The sequence below is a fragment of the Trichosurus vulpecula genome, chromosome 6 (genome assembly GCF_011100635.1).
Source record: "Trichosurus vulpecula isolate mTriVul1 chromosome 6, mTriVul1.pri, whole genome shotgun sequence".
NCBI lineage: Eukaryota > Metazoa > Chordata > Mammalia > Diprotodontia > Phalangeridae > Trichosurus > Trichosurus vulpecula.
This window is the reverse complement of record NC_050578.1, coordinates 206,695,454-206,719,970: the sequence shown is the minus strand read 5'-3', so window position 1 is coordinate 206,719,970 and position 24,517 is coordinate 206,695,454. Positions and strand designations below refer to the sequence as shown.

The 24,517-nt window shown below is 38.3% G+C and overlaps 1 protein-coding gene across 2 annotated transcripts in view; it reads right to left on the bottom strand.

Moving 5' to 3' along the window:
- Nucleotides 1–5,466: 5,466 nt before the first annotated feature.
- The window catches only part of TRMT44 (tRNA methyltransferase 44 homolog), a 47,477-nt gene continuing 28,426 nt past the window's right edge, over nt 5,467–24,517 (bottom strand). Inside the window, exons 9-11 of one of the 2 annotated variants that reach the window (XM_036765639.1) lie at nt 20,781–21,216; nt 17,019–17,135; nt 5,467–6,083 (exon numbers count right to left, since the gene is read on the bottom strand). In XM_036765639.1, coding sequence (XP_036621534.1) covers nt 5,851–6,083; nt 17,019–17,135; nt 20,781–21,216 — 786 coding nt within the window. In that variant the 3' untranslated portion in view covers nt 5,467–5,850. The remainder of the gene's footprint in view (nt 6,084–17,018; nt 17,136–20,780; nt 21,217–24,517) is intronic. The other variant, XM_036765640.1, reaches the window with a different exon arrangement.

Here is a 24,517-nt window from a genome sequence, read left to right as displayed (position 1 = left end):
ATTTGTAATTTCTGTTTGTATTTGCTCTAAAGTTCAGGGTGCTGACTTTTTCCCCTGAACTAAGTGAATGATATATGTATGTTTGATTAAAGTGAGATTGCAAACCCCTTTAAGTTACTTTCCTTAGAAAAGCAGATCAAAGAATCTGTGCTAGCAGGCCTCCTGTGTGCTGGTGTTATTGGTCTTACACCCCACAGCAGCTGCTAGCAACATTGTTGTTACAGCATAAAGCATCACAGAATGTTGCAGCAGGGTGGGAGTTTCCAGATCATTTAATCCAATGTTATCATTCTATGGAGGAAACTGAGCCTTAGAGAAGAGTTATGACCCAACATCACACAGCCAATTGAATGGCAGACTCAGGACTGAAAACCACGTCTTCTGACTTTATATTGAGTGTTCTTTCCATAGTTTCATGTTTATGATCATTGTATCAAACATTTTTAAAACATCCTAGCTTGCACAGCTCATTGCATTGGGCTTTGGGAGAGTATAAAGTTGTGATAAAATATGAATCCTGTTTTTATGGAGGTTATGGTCAAGAACTGGGGATAAAACACATACACGAGTAACCATAATTCAAATGGATATATAATAAGTGCCAAACAGAGGCACACAGGCAAATTACTATGGGAGGTCTTGGAGGAAAGACTGCATGAACAGCAGTTAGCCTTGGATAAGTCTTCCCAAAGGAGATGGCATTCAAATTGGGCTTCAAAGGCTGGTAGGAATTGAACAGTTAAAATGGATGAGGGTATTCCAAGCCCAGGAAACAGTAAGCAAAGACAGAGACCACATATAGAAGACAAAGAGTAGTCCAGTTCAGCTGAAACAGCATATGTGGAGGTAGTCAAATGAGATAAGGCTGGAAAGGTAGACTAGTTGTGGGGAGCCTCAAATTCCAGGTTAAATGTATGCCTGTGTGTTTATGTGGCAGGAAAGATGAGGCTTCTTAGATAATAAACTTTTGCTTATGTGGAGGTAGTTGACCTGGACACTCCTAATCAATTGATTTCCCAGCCCAGTTAATAAAATTACATAAGGTTAAACTTGGCTTATCAGAAACAACTAGGTATTAAGGACTTATATACAAAGAAGGATTTATAATCTGTTGCCCCTTCAGTGTGAATTTCTTTAGTCATTTGATGGAATTAATGGGTGGCTAACCCCTGGCTGAGCAGAGGATTTCCATGTCCCTTCTTTAAAAAGATATTCTCTAGGAAGGCTGTCAGTCAAGGGAAAAGAGTTCTGACAAGTGTGAGCTCTAGAAGCTAAAAAAAAAATGGGCCAGTACAAGCAATCAGAAGTTAAGATGCAGAAAACAACAGGCCCAGGGAACCCAGTGAAACCATCTATCCAAAAAAGATACTATGCCCATGGGGAGCAGCACAAAAACACTATAAGAGGGTGTCAAATTGCCTTGATTACATGTGCTCTCTACTGGCATAATCTATGTTCATGCCCACTATTCCTGCTGACTCTCCCCTTTCTGGAGGAGTTTCCCCCAGGATTATGGAAGGGAACGTTTAATTACTATTTTTCTTATGATGCAAAGATTACTAAAGATAAATGCACTGATGGGGGGCTCATGAGCTGCAGTTTTAAGACAGTGTATCCAACGTTTAAATACAAGTTGGAAGAGAGATTCCTACCAAAAGGCACATTTCACTTGGTTATTAAATCTTTGAAAATATGGACTCCACATTTCATGGTCCTAAATAGCTACCTCTTCCAGTCACATATTTACTTCTTCAAGATAGTAAAAGATCTCCAACTTCCTTCCACCAACACAGACCATGACTCCACATCATGGTTTGTGAGTTGTGTTGCTTCACTTCTGCCAATAAACCTCTACAAATAAGCAGGCCGTCTTCAGATAACAGATACACTATTTGCCTTTGTACCCATACTTCAAACTTTCCCAGTTTAGCACAAACTGATAGTATATGTTCTAATTCCATAGCCTTTGAGGACTCAGTCATTCACATACCACAGCACCACCCACATTGGTGAACAGTATCAACAACATTTCTTAATTTGGGGCTGATTTGACACCAGCCTATACGGAGTTCTTCTCCTACAATTATACCCTATAGTGTTCCTAATTTGTGGACAACGGTTATGGCTAAGTAAAATTCCTATTGGAGTTCAGCCACTAATCAGCAGAAATGGTATCCTGCAAGGCTATACCAAAAACCTCATGCAGGATCACAATTAGTTAAGACACAGCAGTCAGTCTTAATTACTATTATCACAATTTCCTGAATGCAACAAGCTTTTAATTTTCTGGCATCACTGAGGGAAGCTGCCACATAGATGTTCAAGAATTACATGCAGGGTATTAAATTTGTTTGAATTTGTGTCTGGTATGTTTGATGTTTTGGAATTCATTTATCCTTCAATAATCCAAGGATCCAGGACTCGACTCCACTGGCATGGGAAGTCCCTCTACTAATAAAGATCACAAACCCTCCCTGATGATCCCTTAAATTCCGAACTATTGCCCGCTGAGTAGGGTCTAGAGAAAAGTGTTTTGAAAACTTTAAAGCACTATATAAATAAGAGTTAAACCCCACTGGGAGAGGCCCATTATTGGAAAGTTGGCCACCAAATAATGAATATTTGGGGTCATCACAGTTGGTAAAAAAAACCAGTATGAAGGGTATACATACATACGTAGATCAAATCAATGATCCTTGATATAATAAAGCCTTATCATTATTATCACTACCTCTCAAACCTGAGCAAAATTAAATTGTATCTGCTTTGCCTTTCCAATTTTTAGGTTTTTTGCCATTAGTAATAGTGCATAATTTATATTGCATTTTATCATTTACCAAGGACATGCCTCATAACAATGTTGTGTTATAATTTATCAAATAAAATAAGTGAACTGACTTGCCTAAAGTCACATTATCTTGACAGTGACAGAACAAAATATCAAACCTGGGACTTCTGGCTCAAGATTTCCTGTTACAGTGACCAATGAATGAATGGTATAAATAATGCAGGACTGGACAAGACCACAATGTCCTGATAATGTACTTAGTAGGTTAAGGAAAGCAGTGAGAACTATTTTTTCACTCACCACGACCCTTGCTTGGTTAGCAATGTAGCAACCTTAAGGATGTAATCTGGAACCTAGAATGGACTAAAGGGATGAGGGAGACAGGATAAAAGAACAACAAAGAATCATAACTAATTCTAAGAAATAGAGGGAAGCTAGATTCCAGATTACAAAATGTAACCTAATGCTTAAATTTATAGGCTTACTTGATAAGGTTTACTCATGAGAAGTCTGTGGGCAGGAGGCTTAGGGAGGTGAAGCAGGGGGTAGGGGATGGTGGTGGGGAGGCAGGGATAGAGGGGTAATACAAGCTAAATGGGAAGCTTAAATGTATCATTAGGGAAAAAAAGTATGAAGAGTTCCTTCATGGCTTCTGGAAGATTGAGTTTTGAGTATACAGCACTTGTGGCTAAGCCAAGTCATGTGGGACAGCAAAGCTTCTTAAATTCGTCTTTGAAAGTCTTGATTGCAAAGTTACCCTGCATGCCTGACCCTCTAGGGAATGTGGAAGAGGGAGGCCATGGTTCCAACATGGGTTTGGAAGATAACAACCAATTATTTCAGCTGTATCTACTATGTGGAAGAGTTCTTAAATTCCATTTTATATATAACCTTCCTTTGCCTTTCGAGGTAAATAATACATCCATTTTCTCTACTAAGAAGAATGATCTTTGGGATAGGGAAAGATAGAACAAAAATGGCCAACAGAGTTGAAACCCAAGTAAGGAGCTGGAAATAGAGTGCCTAAAAGCCCTCAGTAAATTCAAGTCCCCAGGACCAGAATAGCTACTACATCCCTAGATAATGAAGAAAACTGACTATCACAGTTAGGGTGCTAACAGGGATCTTCAACAAAAATCACATACAAAAGAGCTATGAGAGAACTGGGAAAAGGCAAATATTATCCTCATTTTCAAAAAGGGGAAAAGAGTTCAGTTTTGAAATCATAAGCCAGTGAGATTTACTGCAATTCCTGGCCAAATTCTAGAATATATTATTAAAAGGAGTGCCTTTGGGCATTTAGAAAGGAAAGGGTGCACTAAAGGTCACTACAGTTTCATCAAAAACATATCATGCCAGTATAACAGAAGACATAATAGAACTTTTTGGACCAGATGATAAGACAATTAGGTGAATTAAGAAATGATTAAATGACCAGAATCAGATGAGTGATGAACAGAGCAATGTGAACTTGGAGGGAGAGTTTTAGTGCCATACCCTAAGGATCTGACCTTAGCAAGCTTAAAATTTAACATTTTAATGACTGGAATAAAGACATAAATGACATCAGCTGACAAAGTTAAAAATGCATAATTAAAATGCTGACAGAGGAACGAGTAAAAATGATCCCCACTGGGTAGAATAATGGGTCAAACTAATTTAGATGAAATTTAATAGGGATAAAGGTAAGTGTTTTTTGCTAGGGTTCAGAAAATCAATTGTCCACATGTGGGATAGAAGAGGCATAGCTAGATATTTCATGCGAAAAAGAAAGAAACAAGCATTGTAATGGACTAGAAATTCAATGTAAATCAACAGTATAACTGTGGCAGCCAACAAATAATGATATAATTCATTTTTAGGCTATATCAATAGATGTTTTGTGTCTAGAATGGGAGAGGTGATAATCTTGATGTATCTTGCCCTGATCAGACTGTTTCTGGAATATTGTAGTAATCTGGGGCATCTCATTGGGGAATGGATGAACTTGGAACATATTCAGAGGACATGAGCCAGAACCGTGAAAGCATTAGAGACCACGTCATGTAAGGAATGATTAGAGGAGCTGGAGGTGTTTACCTTGGGGAAGGAAAGTAAATAAATACATAAACAAATAAATGAATGAATAAATAAATAGTAGGGATATGATTGCTATCTTCCAAGACATAATATATGAAAAGAATAGGATTAGTTTTATCTAGCTTGGCCCCTAAGTGCAGAGCTAGCAGCAAAGACTGGAAATTACAGAGAAACAAGAATTTAGTTTGACTTAAGTAGAACTTTCCTTACAATCAGAGCTGTTCCAAAGTGACGTGGGCAGCCTCCACGCTAGGTCCTTTCTGACTCCCAAGACTGGGAAATCTGCAACTTGGATTTCTCTTGGAAGTCCTCTGCCTCTGTTCTCTAAGAATCAGTCCATGATTCTCTTCTCTTACCTCTCCTCCTCCTCCCCCCGTTTAGGTCATTAATAATTTCATGCAATCTTGAGGGACTAGTATCAAAACTTAGTCCTCTGAAGAAAACATAAGCGTTAATTTCTTCTTCACATTCATTCTCAAAAAATAAAATATAAAGTGATAGATAATAGATAGTTGAACTGTGAACCAAAAAATTTTTCCTATGAGAAAAGCCAGTTACATCGAAAGAAATCCACAACTCTAAACAACTTTTTTTAATCATATAGTATTTTTAAAAGAAGTTTATAGCTTGTCTTGCTGATTCAAAGTCGGCATACAAACGTGAGTAATTTAATTTTAAACACCATCCAAAATATACACTATATACTAAAAATAACATATAGGATTGATTACACAAATTTTTAAATATAAAATTATCTATGCTCAAAAATAACTGGCAACATTTTGTTTAGCTTTAAAAAACTGGAACTCTACACAATGATTGGCAAGTCCCACATTGCCAGATGAGTCTTGAGAAAGATGAAAGGAAATATTCAAATTAGTTTGCCACAAGAAACTTCAAAAGACAGGTAGGTTAACATGTGACAGCTTTCACTCTGCCTGCCCACCCCCAAAATCTGTGCCATTCAGCTTGCTGGAGTAGTATCAGTGGATTTGCTTTATCTTCTTTAGAGTTTGTGACTGCCGTAGCTCCTGGGTTCCATGTGCATATGAGCAGGATTCGGAGGTCAGAGAACAACCATTGGGATGGTGCATAAAAAACCAACAGAGACGCGTTTTAAAAGCTTCTGATGATAGTCTTCGTTTAGCTTCTGGCTGGTTTTTCTTTGCATTCTTCTCTTCTCTCCAGTCACGAATATACACTCTCCCATTCACAACTGGGGTTTGAAACACAAAGAACAGAACAGCCAAACTATTAGCAAGAAGCTACAAGATTTGTGCACAAGGTTCCTGAATGACAAAGTAGGGTACTTCAGAATGCAGACTGGGAAAACTCTGCTGTACTCATTTGTTTAATTTCATCTGACACTGTTGACAGATACTGCCAAATGAGTAGACAGGCCCACTGCAGAAAAGTAGAGGTCTGCACAGACACCAAAATATTTAAACCAGCATTTTTAGGGAGAGCCAAGAACTGGAAACAAAGTAGATGGCTATTGATTTGGGAACAGCTATACAAATAGATACTGGTTACATGAATGTAATGAAATGTTACTGTGCTATGAGAAAAAAGGAATGTGATGAACCCAGAGAATCATTGAAAGATCTACATGGAACGGATACAGAATAAAGTAATCAGAGCCAATGATCACGACATAAACAAAAGGAATCACAAAAAAAGAAAATAAAAAGTGAATGTTGAAAAATCATAAAATGGCTCAAAAGAAGAAATATGAGAAGACACCCTTACCCCATCCCTTTGCAGGGGTAAGCAGTCCACAAGTGTTATTCATTGCACATAATTTCAGACCTTCTGAATGTACTGATCAGTTATGCTGGGTTTTTTTCCCTTGTCTCTTTTTTGGGGGTAGAGGGGCTTAAAAGTGCTATTTATTATGTGACCTAGCTCTCAGGGGTTGGGAAGTTTGGGAGACAGGTGATAAAACAAAAGGTAAAACACAAAAAGATAAAAGATATCAATAAAAACTCATTTTTTGAAAAAAGAAAAGTAAAGGTATTCAACAGGTAGAGAGTAGTGGTAACCCATCTTTGAATCTTCCCCAGTTCTTAGCACACTGCCCTAAATTTAATAAACGTTCTTAAGTGAATGAAAAGGGATGACTACTTGCATTGGCTAAAGGATTGCTTTGACTTTCTTTGAATACCGGTTTTAAGAAGTCAAAATGCCACAATCCAAACTCTCCTTCAGTGCCACAATGCAGCATAAAGGCGGCCTTGGGATCCTGAACAGAATACCTGTAGGAGCCATAATTTCTGGCAAGGCCTATAAAGCTCAAGAGGCTTCAAGCACAAATTTATTGACACTAGCTATGTTATTGACCAGCTCAGCTCAAGGGGCCTAACCCAGAAGGTTGGCCAACAGAGGACACAAATACACAATAATTCACTAAAGGAAACAAAACTAACCAATTCAATTTAGCAAGTATTTATTCAAAGCACCATTGTGTTAGGCACTGTGATGGTCACTGAGAATATAAAAATAAAAATAACATAATCCTTGCCAAAAGGGAACTTACTCTTCAAGGGACACTGGGGAGAGGGGGAGCCATGGAGGATGAAAGATGACATACAATATGTACATAAATAAACATATAAATCAACAAAATTTAATTTGAGGAAGCAGACTGTATTAATAACTTGTGTTGGGCGGGGTGGGGGTGGGTAAATTAGGAAAGGCTCACAGAGATGGTACCCGAGCTGAGACTTGAAAGGAAGCTAAGGATTATAAGAAGCAGAGATGAGGAGAGAAGATATGGCTACGGAAAAGGCACAGAGATGGAATGTAAAATAGATGTTAAATATTCAGAATGCTTACATATGCTGTTATTTATAAAAAGCTAAAAATATACACATTCTGGGAAAGTCTAGTCCCTAAGGTGGTCTTAGCTTGTGTGTAAGAAATCTGGCTCCCTCAGTCAAGGAGATGTGGTTGAACCAATTTTGTGGGACCATTTGAGGTTAGCTGGGATTAGGTATTCCTTGTGCATTCTGTTTTATCCTCTTTATTCCAACAAATCCAATGACTCCACATGAAACACAGCCAAAGCAACCAAGCCCTTCCTGGCTTTCACTGGAAACCGTAACATTGGCCCAGATTCACCTAAAATATTGCCAAGATTAAAAACCTTAGGGGGAGTGAGGAGAAAATTAAAAGAATGTTTTAAAAATCTAGCTCAATATTTCTGTTGCATACACAACTAGAGGCTATGTGAATTGGGCTTTGAATTTCTTTTTAAAACCCATACTTCACAAACAGAACCAGGAGAACATTGCACACAGTAACAGCAACACTGTAAGGATGACCAACTGCAAAAGACTTAATCATTCTGATCAAGACAATGATCCAGACAATTCCAAAGGACCCAAGATGAAAAAAAAGCTATCCACCTCCAGAGAGAAAACTGATGGAGTCTGAATGCAGACTCAAGCATGCTTCCTTTTAACTTTATTTTTATTGTTGTATTTTGGTTGTGCTTTCTATTGCAACATGGCTAATATGGAAATGTTTTGTAGGACTTCACATGTATAACTGATATCAAATTGCTTGCCTTCTCAAAAAGGGGGTACAGAAGAAGGAAAGAAGAGAATCTGGAACTCAAGATTTTAAAAAAGGATTGTAAAAAAAATTTTTACATGTAACTGGGAAATATTTAACAAAATAAATAAAAATAATTAAAAATACATAACACATACTTCAGTGCTATGATCCTAGTAAGACATTGTGTCCCTAGCAGCAGACTGATCTTTATTAAACATTCTCCCAAAAAGCTCTTTGGAAAATAAGGTCTCTAGGAGAAATAACTTAAGAATTATTAAGAATTAATAAATTAAGAATTATTGAAAGCTATGATCAGAAAAAGAGCCTGGACAAACTGCCCTGATAACCTAGAACCAGAGGATAAAATAGTAATTGAAGGACTCCATCGAGCATTTCAAGAAAGAGATCCCAAAATGAAAACTCCCAGGAATATTAAAGCCAAATTCCAGACCTCTCAGGTCAATGAGAAAATACTGCAAAGCAGCCAAAAAGAAACAATTCAAATATTCAGGAGCCACAGTCAGGATTACAGGGGATTTAGCAGCTTCTATATTAAAGGAACAGAGGGCTTAGAATATGATATTCTGGAAGGCAAAGGCGCTTACATTACAACCAAGAATCAGCAAAACTGAGCATAATCAGGGGGGAAAAATGGACATTCAATGAAAAAGGGGACTTTCAAACCTTACTGATGGAAAGTCCAGAGCTAAATTGATTTTCAAATACAAAACCCAAGAGAAGCATAAAAGTGTTTTTCAATAAGGTTTAGCTGTTTACATCCATACACAGGAAAATGATAACTTTTAACTCTGAAGAACTGTATCTCTAGGGCAGATAGGAGTATACATGGATAGAGGTTTCAGGTATAAGTTGACTTTAATGGAATGATATAAAAAAATTAAGTGGTGAAAGAGGACTGCACTGGGAGAAGGAAGGGAGGGACAGAATGGGGTAAATTATATCACATGAAAAGGCATGAAAGGCCTATTACAGTGGAAGAAAAGAAAGGAGGGAGGTGAGCATCGTTTGAACTTTACTCTGATCGGATTTGGCTCAAAGAGTGAATAACATACACACTCAGTTGGCAGGGTGGATTAAAAACCAGAATTCTACAATATGTTGTTTACAAGAAACACATCTGAAGCAGAGAGACATACACAGAGTAAAGGTAAAAGGCTGGAACAGAATAAATTATGCATCAGCTGAAGTAAAAAAAAAAAAAACGGGTAGCAATCATGATCTCAGATGAAGCAAAAGCAAAAATAAGTCTAATTAAAAGAGACAAGGAAGGAAACTACATCTTGCTAAAAGGTACTACAGACAAAGAAGTAATAAAAATAATAAATATATGCACATACATACACAAATTTCTAAAGGAGAAGTTAAATGAATGACAGGAGAAAATAGACAGTAAACTTATACTCGAGTGAAATCTCAACTTTCCCCTTTTAGAACTAGATAAACCTAACCACAAAATAAACAAGAAAGAAGTTAAGCAGGTAAATAGAATTTTAGAAAAGTTATATATGATAGACTTCTGGAAAAAAATGAATGGGGATAGAAAGGAATAAATCTTTTTCTCAGTGCCACATGGCACCTACACAAAAACTGGGCATGTATTAGGGAATAAAAACCTCAAACTCAAATGTAGAAAGACAGAAATATTAAATGCATCCTCTTCAGATCATTATGTAACAAAAAATTACACTTAATAAAAGGCCATGGAAAGACAGATTAAAAACTAATTGGAACCTAAATAATCTGATCTTAAAGAACGAGTGGGTCAGAGAACAAATCACAGAAACAATAATTTCATCAAAGAGAATCACAATAATGAGACAATATACCAAAATTTATAGGATGCAGCCAAACAGGAAAATTTATAGCTCTAAATGCTTACATCAACAAAATAGAGAAAAAAGGTCAATGAATTGGGCATGCATGCAGCTAAAAAAAAAATCCTTAAAAAGAACAAATTAAAAATCCCCAATTAAACACCAAACTGGAAATCCTGAAAATCAAAGGAAAGATTAATAAAATTTAAAGTATAAAAACTATTTAACTAATAAATAAAACCAAAAGCTGGTTTTATGGGGGGAAAAATAATAAAATGGATAAACATTGGTTAATTTTATTTAAAAAAAAGAAAGAAATTCAAATTACCAGTATCAGAAATGAAAAGGGTGAATTCACCATCAATGAACAGGAAGTTAAAGCAATAATTAGAAGCTATGTTGCCCAATTGTATGCCAATAAATCTGACAATCCAAGTGAAATAGATGAATATAAATTGCCCAGATTAACAGAAGAGGAAATAAAATGCTTAAATAATCCTATTTTAGGAAAAGAAATTACACAAGCCATCAATGAAGTCTCTAAGAAAACATCCACAGGATAAGATGGACTTAAAAGTAAATTCTACCAAACATTTAAAGAACAATTTTTTCAATATTTTATAAACTATTTGGGAAAACAGGCAAAGGAGTCCTACCAAATTCCCTTTATGACACAAATATGGTGCTGATTACTAAGCTAAGAAGAGCCAAAACAGAAAAAGAAAAATATAGACCAATTCTCTAATAAATATTGCTGCAAAAATTTTAAAAGAAAAATAAACACACAAGTGGATTGGCTTTTCTACAAAGGGAGGAATGACTGTGGGATGATGTGAGACAAGTGTCAGACAATAACAGAGACACATGTAGCAATCCACAAACCTGAGGGAGAGGTAGGGTACTACAAGGCTTTTGGATAAGAACCAAAGGATCAAAGGAATAAGCAGAAGCTAGTCAGTGATACCATGGACTATATTATACTGAAGATACAGCAAGTAACTAAGAGGAAGCAGCAGGTGGTGAGTTTTTGACACAAAACAGGTATGGAGGTATAAGTTGGGATAGGTGACTTTCACTACACGGACATCTCCTGGAGTTTTATTTGGTAAAATCAGGAAGCTAATAGTTTCATCTTTCAGAAGGCAGAGAAAGTAGTCGAAGGGAACTGCCACTCTGGACCTGATTCTGTCCAAGAAGGAATTTCACTGATTAGTGAAACAGAGATGATGGGAATCTTGGGAGGTAATACACCAATTTGGCCTTCTGAGGGTCTGTGACAGATGAGAGAAATGCTGAGCCTAGTAACTTAATACTTTATGGGAAAAGATTTTAAAGAGCTCAAAGAAAGGGTAGGTAGACTGTTAAGACTCTAAAAAGAAAGCTGGCTCAAAAGTGATGAGGTGGCTTTCAAGACAAAATTATTTCTAATGAAGATAAAGGGAAATGTCTAAAGAAGCTGATGTGATCAATCGGTAGTTCACCAACTAAAACATTTAAAAACATAAGTGATATATAAATGTAAGCTGATTTTACAAGTGATGGAAGCACAGGCAGGTAAAAGGACAAAATGCAAAAGAATGGCAAGATAACTGAGATATTGTAAGAAGAGCATTAAAGTCAGACCTGAGTTGAGGTGTGAAATAAATGGAAAAGAACACAAAGTATATAAGATTTAAACAAAGAAGAGGATAAAAACCTTGCTTGTGGAAACTACATGTAACTATTTTAACTCCCATTTTAATTCTGTTGTTTATGCCAAGGAGAATGATCCTTCGACTGGGGAGGCAGAAACACAAATGGTTAAGAGTAAGCAGAAGGTAAGGGTGCACCAAGCTGCCCTTAGTGTGTTCCAGTCACTTAGTTCAGGTGAATTACATTCCAAGGTACGAAAAAAACTGGCAGACATGACTGGTAAGACATTGTCTGCGATCCTTGAGGAATCATGGTTCGTGAGAGGTGTCTCAGAGTTAGAAAAAAAAAATCTTTATTTTAAAAAGTCAGGAAAATCAACACTTACACTATGCTTCCATGTTTTCACTGATGAAACCCATCCTCATGCTGTGATATTTTTTGTCTCTGTACTCTCATAAATCCTAAACAGATCTGCCCAATGTGCTAGTAGCATTCCTCTCCATCTCTCACCCTCCTAATGCACCAGGGCAGCTGCTATCTCTCACTCTTATCACAAGGCTGATCCACTTCTTTTTCTGATTACATAGTCACTGCATATTTTTTATGCTGCTTCTTTCACAAGTCAGCATTGGTAACATATTGCAATCTGCCTATACCTGCCATAACCACATCACTGTCCTTTAGGTGCCCAAAGGAGAACCTACGAGGCATCTTTCCATTTGGCTTCCACTTTCTTACATCTTTAAATTTACTTTGTAGTGAGAATGTCAACACTGCCATAGTTCAGCCCCTCCAGAAGTATGTCAACTCAATGGTTTTTGGACAAGGATCTTACATTTAGAAAGGGTTGTTACATTCATCTTTATCATTAGTCTAAAATCTATGTGATTCTTAGCACTCTCAACCCTCTGCTTCCACTGCTGTTATTGCTGAAGACTAAGGCCACCCAAAACAAAGTCATTTTACATTGTGCTTTGTTTCATGGTTTGCCACAAGTGACCAATTTTCTGGTGAGGTGCCTCTCTGCCCTCAGTCAGGCTGATCCTTGGACGGCAGACACAATCTGTCACCAGAACTGGACTTGAAGTTTTACCAGCTTGGTGTCACCTGCTAGATAGAACTTATGTTCCACTCATATAGTTTATGAGAACCTGAGGTAACCTCCACATCATGCTGAGACACTGGAGTGGGACTTTTTCCACTTCAAAGTATAAATTAATGATACTGAAATCGATTTTTGGTAAAATTCTAGAATGAGACAGTCGGAAAAGGAAAAGGTGATCACTAAGAGCAGGTGTGAGTTCATTAAGGACAGGTCATACTGAACTTTTTGTGTTTTTTTTTGATTAGATGAACAGATCAAGAAATAGAGTGAACAGATTACACTGGAGCTCAGCCGGACATCTGAAAAGGTATCTCAAGATATTCTTATGGACAAGAAGAAAATACTACCTGGATGCCAGAGCAGTTAGAAGAGAGACAAGGTGACTGACCAAATCCAAAATGCACTGAGTCAACTGTCAACAGGGAAAGAGGTCTCTAAGAAATTGCCACAAGGGTTTGGTTTTTACCACAAACGTGAAGACATAGATCGCGTGTTTATCAAATGTTCAGCTAACACAGAGCTGGGAGGGAAAGCTGTTCAGTTGTCAGCCAAAGCTGCACAACCAAAATAAAATGTTGTAAAATTAGAACAGGCTGAAACTAAAAAAAGAAACTTAATAGGAATAAATGTGTCTGAGTATGGTAGCACATGCCTGTGTCCCTGATACTGAAGAGGCTGGGGATCTACTAGGAGAGAAATCATGGTATGGCCATACAGCAGTCTGTACTAAGTCTGACACCAACATAGGGAGTAAGCCCCAAGAAGAGGACAACCATCAGGCCGCCTAAGGAGGGGTACACCAGACTGGACCACAAAGAAGGCCAAACAGAGCTCTCGTGTCAATCAATCAGTAGCGGGGTCAGGCCTGTGAGTGTCTGTTGCACTTCCATCCTGGGCAAGACAGGGAGATGGTCAGTCTCAAAGAAAAGAGAAAAGAAAGGAATAAATGTAGAGCCTTGCCTTTGAGGAATAAAAACAATGAAAGAATAGGTACAGAATAGGGAAGACAACTAGAAGTCGATTCTTGTGAAAAAGATCTATGATTTCTAGGGGATAGCAAGTTGTACAAGTATCAGCAATGTGATGTGGCAGCCAGGATAGCCTATGAGATCAATGTGGGTATTCCTTCCAATGATACAAATTACAACCACTCTGTGACATAATTAACTATCCTCACAAGTCACTACAGATTAAAAAAAAATCACTACCTGTGGGTCAGTATTCTGGTGAGGAATACCTTTCTTCTAACTTAACTAGCTGGTCCTTGGATAGTAGAAAGATAGCCTGTCACCTCTCTAGCTTTAAAGAATTACAGACCTTGCCATCCATTAGCATCTCTTTCAAAGAAATGAAAGTCACCTTGGTGGCATGATGAGACATTAGAGCAGGACTTTAGTGAGGCCTTGAGCTAAATTAATAAAAATTGAGTGTTCAAAGGGAAAGATGTAATAGTTGCACTGTCTTCTTCAGGCTGCCACACTTTGGAATGGACATTATAAAGCTTCCATGTATATGTCCATAGGAGAGTGAAGAGAATGGTATGTGGAGTAGAAAGTATGTTAAATGTTGATTGATTAAAGGAACTGGGGGTATTTGGACCAGAGGAAAAAATTATGTAGTGACTTGACTATTGTCTTCAAAGAGTTGGAAGCTATTCATGTGAAAGCAACTAAACTGGTTTCACCTAATCCAGAGGGCAGGACTAGCACACTTTATTTATATATTTGTTTATTTTGCACCAAGGATAAGAACTATTTTTGTTAGCAACAAGATTTCTTTCCCAACATGGCCCCTTTAGAAAGTAAAATGTAGTGACCATTCTATATAAAAAAACTAAACTTAGAAATGCTAAATGGCATGCCTGTAGTCACACCGCTGGTAAGCAGAGGTGCTGACATGTGAATCAGTCTCCTGACTTCCAATCTAGGGCTCTTTCCAATACACCAAGCTGCTGAGACTGCATCAGGTGGTAAAGTCAATCTGTTCAGTAAACAAGAACATGGGCCCCCAAAGTACAGGACCTGGGACAATTGTCCTGATTTCTTATTATACTCTTGGCACAGACATGCCTCAAGTACTTACACAAGCCAACAAAAGAAATCACCGATAAAACAGGAATAGTAATTGTACTACTTATTCCTTAGGGTTGTTTTGAGGAAAATGCTATTGTATAAACCTTAAAAAACACCCGTATTTTTTGTATTGCATTCCTGAGAGTATCATAAAATCCTAGAACTACAATGCTGGAAAGGATCTCAGGAATCATCAAACTTGAATTGTACCCATTTTATGAATCTGGTCTGTAATATTCCCAACAAACCAGCTTTAACTTGAAGACTTCTAGTAACTAGGAAACTCACCACCCCTGCAAAAAGCCAATTACAATTTTAAACGCATCATATTACTAGAAGTTCTTCCTTATGTTGAGTCAAAATCTCCCTCCCTACAGTTTCTTCTTCATTTGAGATTTCATATACTAGGTAGAAATCAGACCTGATGATTCCAGATTTTGTTAGTTGGAAAGGCCATGAGTGGCTATCCATTACAACCCATACATGAAAGCAATCCTTATTATGGCATAAGCAATAAGTGATCACACAGCTTCCTCTTGAAGACCTCCCACGAGAGGAAGCTCACACTTCTGGAGCTGGTCTGTACATTACTGGCTAGCTCTGATTGATCTGTTAGGAAGTTTTTCCTGACATGCAGCTTAAATTAGGGCTCTATAACTTCCACCCAGTGTTTTTGGTTCTGTTCTCTGGGGCCAAACAAAACAAGCCCAATTCCCCCTCCTCCACCTGACAGCCTTTCACATCCCTAAACTCAGGTCCCCTCTGAATCTTCCCTTGTCCAGACTAAGCACACTTAGCTCCTAATGTGACGTGGTCTCAAGGCCCTTCACAATCCTGACCGCCCTCCTCTACATACTCTCCAGCTCATCTGTCTCTTTAAACTAAGGCACCCAGAACTGAACACAATATTCCAGGTATGGTATGGCAAGGTGAGAGTACAGTGGGATCATTATTTCCCTCTCCCTGGAAGCTATACTATTCTAATGGATCCCAATATTGCATTATCTTTGTGGCTGCCACATAACCCCTCTGACTCATACTGAACTTGCAATATCCTAGAAGTCCCAGATCTTTTTCAGAACAATTGCTATTTAAAATGTTTTGTACCTACATGTACTGTTGAATTTCATCTTATTAGACTAAACCCAAGGCTTTACCCTGTCATGATCTTTTGGGATCTTAACATTCTTAGATTCATACTCTGTTACCTGGTCGCATTTCCTTCTCTATATTTCTTTTTTAAAATTTAAGTTGGTTGGTGAGTACCCTGTGCATCCACATCGGTTTCTTGAGACAAATCCCATTTTTTCTACCTTATTAGAACTGTTTCACTTTCTGTCTTCAGAATTTCATTCTTGAACATCTTCCTGAGCTGACTTCCCTTGTAGCCTTTTAGCTGATGGGCCTATTTTCCCCCTGAAACGTTTGAAATCTCTTTTCCCAAAATCTAAGGTGCATGTCAAGTGAATCCAGATTTCCCCTCCTTAATCTAATGTTGCATTTTGCTTTTTTGTCATCTTTGGTTGGATTTATTTTTGCTCCACAATAATCTTCATGTGTTCCTATATGCATAGCACAGGACTTTGTAATTTTTATCATCATCATCAATAAAAATAATATTATCACTGATAATGCTACTAATAATGATAATAATAATAATGATAGCTAGGATTTACATAGCTCTTTAAAGTTTGCAAGCAATTTCCATACATTAACTCATTTGAAGTGGGTGCTATTACTATCCCACTTTACAAATGAAGAAACTCCAGCTGGGAGAGGGTAAGGTCTTGCCCAGGGAAACACAGGTAATGAGAGTCTGAGGAAGAATTCGAACTCCGGTCTTCCTGACTACAAGTCCAACGCTCTATCTATCATGCTGCCTATACAGTTTATTTTCCGAAATGTTTTAACTTAAAACAACGTAATTTAAATGGCACACACATCATTACCTTCAAATACCTGATGGCTGTTCTTAAGCAGGGTTTGGAGGCCTCCACATTCTCTTTTTAATCTTTGCAGAGTTTCTTTATCTAACTGATTTGCTACTTCTGCCAAGGAAAGGCTTCCTGTTGAGGGAGAAAACAAACAAACTATAAGGTTTCTTCCCCAAAACAGGATACTTTTATGAACATATAAAAAGAACAGACCTAGTTGAGTATTCAGCACAGGAAAATGCATTTAGTTTTGCCATTTTACATACTTCAGACACTTGTCTAGTTCCTTTCACCCTAGTTTAACACCCACAAAAAAGCAAAGAAATCACTGAAAAATAATTCAGAAAACACAATAACCAGAGGTAATAGAGTCCAATTGTTCACATCTGATGCTGATGATTGTAATGATGATTCCTTAAATCTGTACAGAACTTGAATTTTTCAAAGTACTTCCTGATATAATCCAGTACAGGGGAAAGAGCCCCAGATCTGACATCTGAATTGGTGGATCAGGATCCCAGCCCCACTGTGTGACGCCGGACAAAGACTTCTGCTTCAGGGACCTCAATCTCTCCACTTCTAAAACGGGGATTAGACAAAATGATCTCTCAGGTGTCCTTCAGCTCTAAATTCTATATGGCCACCTTCATGCTCATTATCATTCCATGTGATCCTCCCAACAGCTCCGGTAAGTAGTAAGCTAAAGCACTAGCTCCATTTTACAAGTGAGGCAAATGAAGTTCATTAAGTGTACAATTTCAGAGACATCAGGCATGCTGGAAATCAGACGATTCAGAAAGCTCATGTCATTCATTCATGAGGGAACTGAGGCTTAGGAAAGTAAAGTGACTTGACCAAAACCACTGTGAGCAGCAAAACCAGAACCCCAGTCTATTGTCACTGGGCTCAGCAATTTCTTACTGCATCTACTTCATTACCTCTCCCTACCGAATCTCTATCAACAGAGCTTTCAATTCCACAATTTAACGCAAATTTATTAAGTGCCTATTATGTGCAAGGCACTGTAATGCAAGGAATGTAAAAATAAAAATGACAGAACCTGGCCTCAAAGATCTTATCACATATGAAATTACATGTACACCAAACAGTATGATACAAAATGCTAGATAAGGTATTTTACCAATAATGAAGGAATGGGGAGGAAGAAAGGGAGACAGAAATCATGCTGCTCCATCTATAACTTCCCTCCCTTAGGCTCCTTTGTAATCAAGATCACCCATCCTCTCCTAGGACTTTCCTCCCAACCTCTTATGTACTATCTTCTCTCATTAGAGTGTAAGCTCCTTGAGGGGAGGCACTGACTTTTTTTCTACTTGTATTTGCATTCCAAGCACTTAGCACAGTTCCTAGCATATACCAAGTGCCTAAAAAACTGCTTGTTTTGACCTATCTATCCAGTTAAATAGCTGCCTCAGTTGAAGGGTGTGTTTGTCACTATGAAAAAGAAAAGCTGACAAATGTCTTGGCCTCATTAGTACCAGCAGAAACAGTGAAAATATAAATTTTAATAATATAATAAAACAAAACAAAAACCTTACCCTTCTTGTGTTTACTGTCTTAGCTACAAAGGAATTCTATTTTCTAGTTTCAAGTAACACTTCTTGTGGACCCTCTCAGCCTAAAAGGGTAGTTGTTCAAGGTATTTTTTTTGTAGGATAAAAAGGCTGACAAGACTGGAGCAGAAATGTTGTCTTTAGGACACAATCCAAGGCTTCTAAACTGGCAGGAAAGAGAGGGCTCCTAGCTCAGAACAAGAATCTTTGGGGAATTTTTTTTTCCATCTACTTTACAACCTGAGTAATAGTGACAAGTTTCTGGCTCTTTCCTCTGGAAAAGGAGAAGGTTCCCACTCTGCTTTTCCTGCTCCTCACTGTCTTCTATCCCATCTGGTAAACAGGCAGAAAAAGGGACCTTATTCAGCAGCCTGGGGAAGTTTCAATATTTATAATGGTTTAAAGTGTGTTGACAGTTCAGGAGTTACTGCATTCTACAAGAAACCAGATCACTGAATGCACAGAACTCTAATGACTTGGTCTTGCTCCTTTTCCCATAATGACAGCAAAATAGGATTTTGTATGTAATTCAATATTTTTATGCCAGTGTAAGTTGCAAATAACAGGAATATAAAATTATATGGCAAAGACTTAAGTAATAAAGTAATACAAAGCAAGAATTAAATCATGCAAGATGTCTAGCTACATGAAAAATTATATGAGAACAGATAGAAAAGAGATCAGATTGTGACTGAGTAAGCTGCTAACTTGTTATTTTGCTAAAGTATGCAAGCATCACTATGCCTTTGATTGAAATGTCACCTGGAACTTCCTGCCACACTGGGAAACTCCTCACATTGGAACATCAGTCCTTCCCTATAACCTTCTCACCCTGACAGATACCTTCACCACTCAGGTCCCCTTCTTCTCTATTAGGGAGTGAGGCCCTCCTCTAAGCTCCTTCAGGGCAGGATCTATCTTCTTACTGTATTCCCAGAACTTAGCACAGTGCCTGACACATAGTAAACATGTGCACATCATGAGGTGTGTGTATACACACACACACACACACACACACACACACACATACATACATACATATATATACATATATATGTATGTATATGTGTGTGTGTTTGTAGGCAAAGAGGCAACAGGCTTTTATTAAGCACTTACTATGTGTTTATTTGTACATATGTATATATGTAGATACATATATTTAATATATCTGTATGTATATGCATATGTATAGATGACACTGATACTCCATAATCAAATTATTTACTCACTGTACATGTTTGTTTTGTATTGTGTATGTATGTATATGTATGTTTGTATGTACACACACATGCAAAAAATATACACACACACATTTTTAAAAGTAAATAGAGGTATCTGTAGAGTATTCTGGTGACATCTCTCATTCCCTCCTTCTCTGATGCCTCACTGAGGCACAGAGATGACCCTGGGTTCTCCACAATAATGACACTCACAGGAACATCTTGAGCAGAGACCGTTGAGAACTTTAAAGTGCCACACAAAGGGGACAGACTGTTATTATTGTTCAGTTTTATTAGGAGTTTTCCCACTTATTCTGTTTGTTAAGTCATAAGTGTTTGTTGAACAAATAAAACAATAGTTTATCATAAAAATAGCTTTTTTTCCTATAGATGTTAGAACTTTTAAATTTCACAGCAGTGCTCAGGGAAGTCATTAATGTGAGTGGACACTTTAGTGCAGAAACCCTTTAGTGCTATACAAACATGCCAGAGAGCATCATCATTTCTTTGGTTGGTGTCAGGTCACAGGAGCACAGAAATTAGTTCTGTAAAAGACCTAGTCCAAAGCTTTTATTTTATATATGAGGAAACTTAAGAGCATCGAGGTGATGGGACCTGCCCAAGGTCACAGTAACAATTTAGTAAGACAGCCAGGATTAGGACTCTGGTCACCTGACTCTAAATTCAGAGCCTTTTCCACTATATCACACTGTATACAGTATTTGCTTAATCTCTATAGGTTGGTATTGTATAATTCTGTGGCCTAAGTCGAGAGTCACTATTTTTCTGGAAGAGTTAAAGATTTGAATTTAAATAATTCAGTGGTTACAATAACATGTACTATATGGAAAACTTTCTAGAGAGCACTTCTCTGCCCAGTTATCATAAGTTTCTTTTAAATTTCTTAAATAAAAAAATAGGAGAAATGAGTTTCTATCAAAAGAATCTTAGCATATATCCTAGAAATGGGGTTGATTGTTTACCTCCTCGATTCCAGGTTTTTGAGCTTCCATCACAGGGGTCTTCTTTGAGGTTCTGCTGCTTTCCATTCAGCAACAAATTAGCCACTTTCAAAACTATGTGGTCAATGAAGTCTCGGGGGAGAGAAGCACAGTTCCTAACTTGTTCAATTTTGTCTCTAGGCTGAAATCCATTTATCCAGATTCCATCTTCCTGAGGCATCTTCTTTTCATTTTCAGGAAACTGACCTTTGGGAGGCTTATCACTGAGACAGTTTAAATATATATGATGGTCACAATGATTAGTTTCTATTGTGCTGCCTGAAGAGGCGCAAGAAGATTCTTCACTATGGGGAATCCGAGCACAAGACTGCCTACTATCAATATACTGTGTTCTCTGCTTATCCACTAAAGCTTCTTCAGTAGCTGGATATGTTCTGGATTTTCCAATGAGGCAAACCTAAATTTACAAAAAAGTAAAATAATTGTTTTGTTATGTTGGCATAACATAGACCTGTAGGATTTAGTATTCAAAAGGAACTTAGAGGGCAGAGCCAAGATGGCAGCTGGTAAGCAGGGACTAGTGTGAGCTCCGTACCGAGATCCTCCAAAAACCTATAAAAAATGGCTCTGAACCAATTCTAGAATGGCAGAATCCACAGAACAGCAGAGGGAAGCAGGGCTCCAGCCCAGGACAGCCTGGATGGTCTCTGGGTGAGGTCTATCCCACACGGAGCTGGGAGCTGGGAATGGAGTGGAGCAGAGTCCAGCGTGGGCGGCCTGGACCATCCAGACCAGAAGCCGGGCGGAGGGGCCCCTAGCACCCTGAATCAGTGAGCTGCGGCAGTTACCAGACTCCTTAACCCACAAACACCAAAGACTGCAGAGAAGGTTAGTGGGAAAAGCTGCGGGAGTAGAAAGAGTTCTCGGTTCAGCTTCCAGCCCCAGGGGCAGCGGAGGTGGGGCAGCTACAGCTGTTGTTACTTCCAGCTCCAGGCCCACCTGGTGGGAGGAATTAAGTGGCGGATCAGAGCAGGAGTGCACGGCCTGCTGAAGATCTAAGCCCAGTCCGGGCTGGGGGTTGGGGAAGGAGCAGTGCTGGTGTGGCAGAGCTGGCACCTCCCCCCCAAACATGGAACACAGAGCTCTCTAGTCTACAAGCAGTCATACCCCGCTGAAAAACTCAAAGGTCAAGTTAGTTGGCTGGGAATATGGCCAGGCAGCGAAAACGCACCGAGATTCAGTCTCAGACTTTGAATTCTTTCTTTGCTGACAAAGAAGACCAAAACATACAGACAGAAGAAATTAATAAAGTCAAAGAGCCTACAACAGAAACCTCTAAGAAAAACAGGAACTGGTCCCAGGCCATGGAAGAGCTCAAAAAGGATTTGGAAAAGCAAGTTAGAGAAGTAGAGGAAAAATTGGGAAGAGAAATGAGAAGGATGCGAGAAAACCATGAAAAACAAGTCAATGACTTGCTAAAGGAGACCCAAAAAAATGCTGAAAAATACACTGAAGAAAACAACACCTTAAAAAACAGACTAACTCAAATGGCAAAAGAGCTCCAAAAAGCCAATGAGGAGAAGAATGCCTTGAAAGGCAAAATTAGCCAAATGGAAAAGGAGGTCCAAAAGACCACTGAAGAAAATACTACTTTCAAAATTAGATTGGAGCAAGTGGAAGCTAGTGATTTTATGAGAAATCAAGATATTATAAAACAGAACCAAAGGAATGAAAAAATGGAAGATAATGTGAAATATCTCATTGGGAAAACCACTGACCTGGAAAATAGATCCAGGAGAGATAATTTAAAAATTATTGGACTACCTGAAAGCCATGATCAAAAAAAGAGCCTAGATATCATCTTTCAAGAAATTATCAAGGAGAACTGCCCTGATATTCTAGAGCCACAGGGCAAAATAGAAATTGAAAGAATCCATCGATCACCTCCTCAAGTAGATCCCAAAAAGAAATCTCCCAGGAATATTGTCGCCAAATTCCAGAGCTCCCAGATCAAGGAGAAAATACTGCAAGCTGCCAAAAGAAACAATTTGAGTATTGTGGAAACCCAGTCAGAATAACCCAAGATCTGGCAGCCTCTACATTAAGAGATCGAAGGGCTTGGAATACGATATTCCGGAGGTCAATGGAGCTAGGATTAAAACCTAGAATCACCTACCCAGTAAAACTGAGTATCATGCTCCAAGGCAAAATATGGACTTTCAATAAAATAGAGGACTTTCAAGCTTTCTCAGTGAAAAGACCAGAACTGAATAGAAAATTTGACTTTCAAACACAAGAATCAAGAGAAGCATGAAAAGGTAATCAAGAAACAGAAACTGCAAGGGACTTACTAAAGTTGAACTGTTTTGTTGACATTCCTACATGGAAAGATGACATGTATGATTCAGGAGACCTCAGTATTAGGGTAGCTGAAGGGAATATGCATATATATATGTTTATGTATATATATAAGTGAATGTGTATGTATGTATATATTCTATGTGTATATGTATGTATGTGTATGTATGTATATATGTGTGTGTATGTGTATGTGCGTATATATATATATATATATATATGTAAAAGAGAGAGAGCAGACACAGGGTGAGTTGAAGATGAAGGGAAGATATCTAGAAGAAATAAAATGAAATTAACGGATGAGAGAGCAACATACTGAGAGAGGGAGATGGAGAGATAGAATGAGGTGGATTATCTCGCATAAAGGTGGCAAGAGGAAGCAGTTCTGTGGGAGGAGGGGAGAGGGCAGGTGAGGGGGGAATGAGTGAACCTTGCTCTCATTAGATTTGGCCTCAGGAGGGAATACCATACATACTCAGTTGGGTATCTTACCCCACAGGAAAGAAGAGGGAGGAAGATTAAAAAAAAAAATAAAAGGGGGGGGATGATAGAGGGGAGGGCAGATGGGGGTGGAGGTAATCAAAACAAACACTTTGGAAAGGGGACAGGGTCAAGGGAGAAAATTCAATAAAGCGGGATGGGTTGGGAAGGAATAAAATGTAGTTAGTCTTTCACAACATGAGTATTGTGGAAGGGTTATACATAATGATACACATGTGGCCTAGGTTGAATTGCTCGACTTCTTAGGGAGGGAGGGTGGGTGGGAAGGGAAGAGGGTAGAGAATTTGGAACTCAAAGTTTTAAAAACAGATGTTCAAAAACAAAAAAAAAAAAGTTTTTGCATGCAACTAAAAAATAAGATACACAGGCAATGGGGCCTAGAAATTTATCTTGCCCTACAAGAAAGGAAGGGAAAAGGGGATGAGAGGGGAGGGGGGTGATAGAGGGGAGGGCTGACTGGGGAACAGGGCAACCAGAATATATGCCATCTTGGAGTGGGGGGGAGGGTAGAAATGGGGAGAAAATTCGTAATTCAAACTGTTGTGAAAATCAATGCTGAAAACTAAATATGTTAAATAAATAAATTTAAATTAAAAAAAAAAAACAAAAGGAACTTAAGGGTCATCTAGTATAACCAGGTGCCTCATATGTTACAGATGAGGAAAACTGAGGCTCAGAGTAATGAAGCAGCCTGCCCAAGGTCAGTAAGTAGGACAGCCAGCTTAGAGCCAAGGTGTGTTGCCATTGGTCCTAGGGTTCCTTTCCTTGTGCATACCATCCTTGAGAGAATGTTATTTTTCTCTATATGTGTGCAAGATTATGCACCAATGCAATAAGCACAGGATTCATACTTATTTAAATTAATAACAAAGCCCATAAAAGTCTGTTTGCCCAACTTT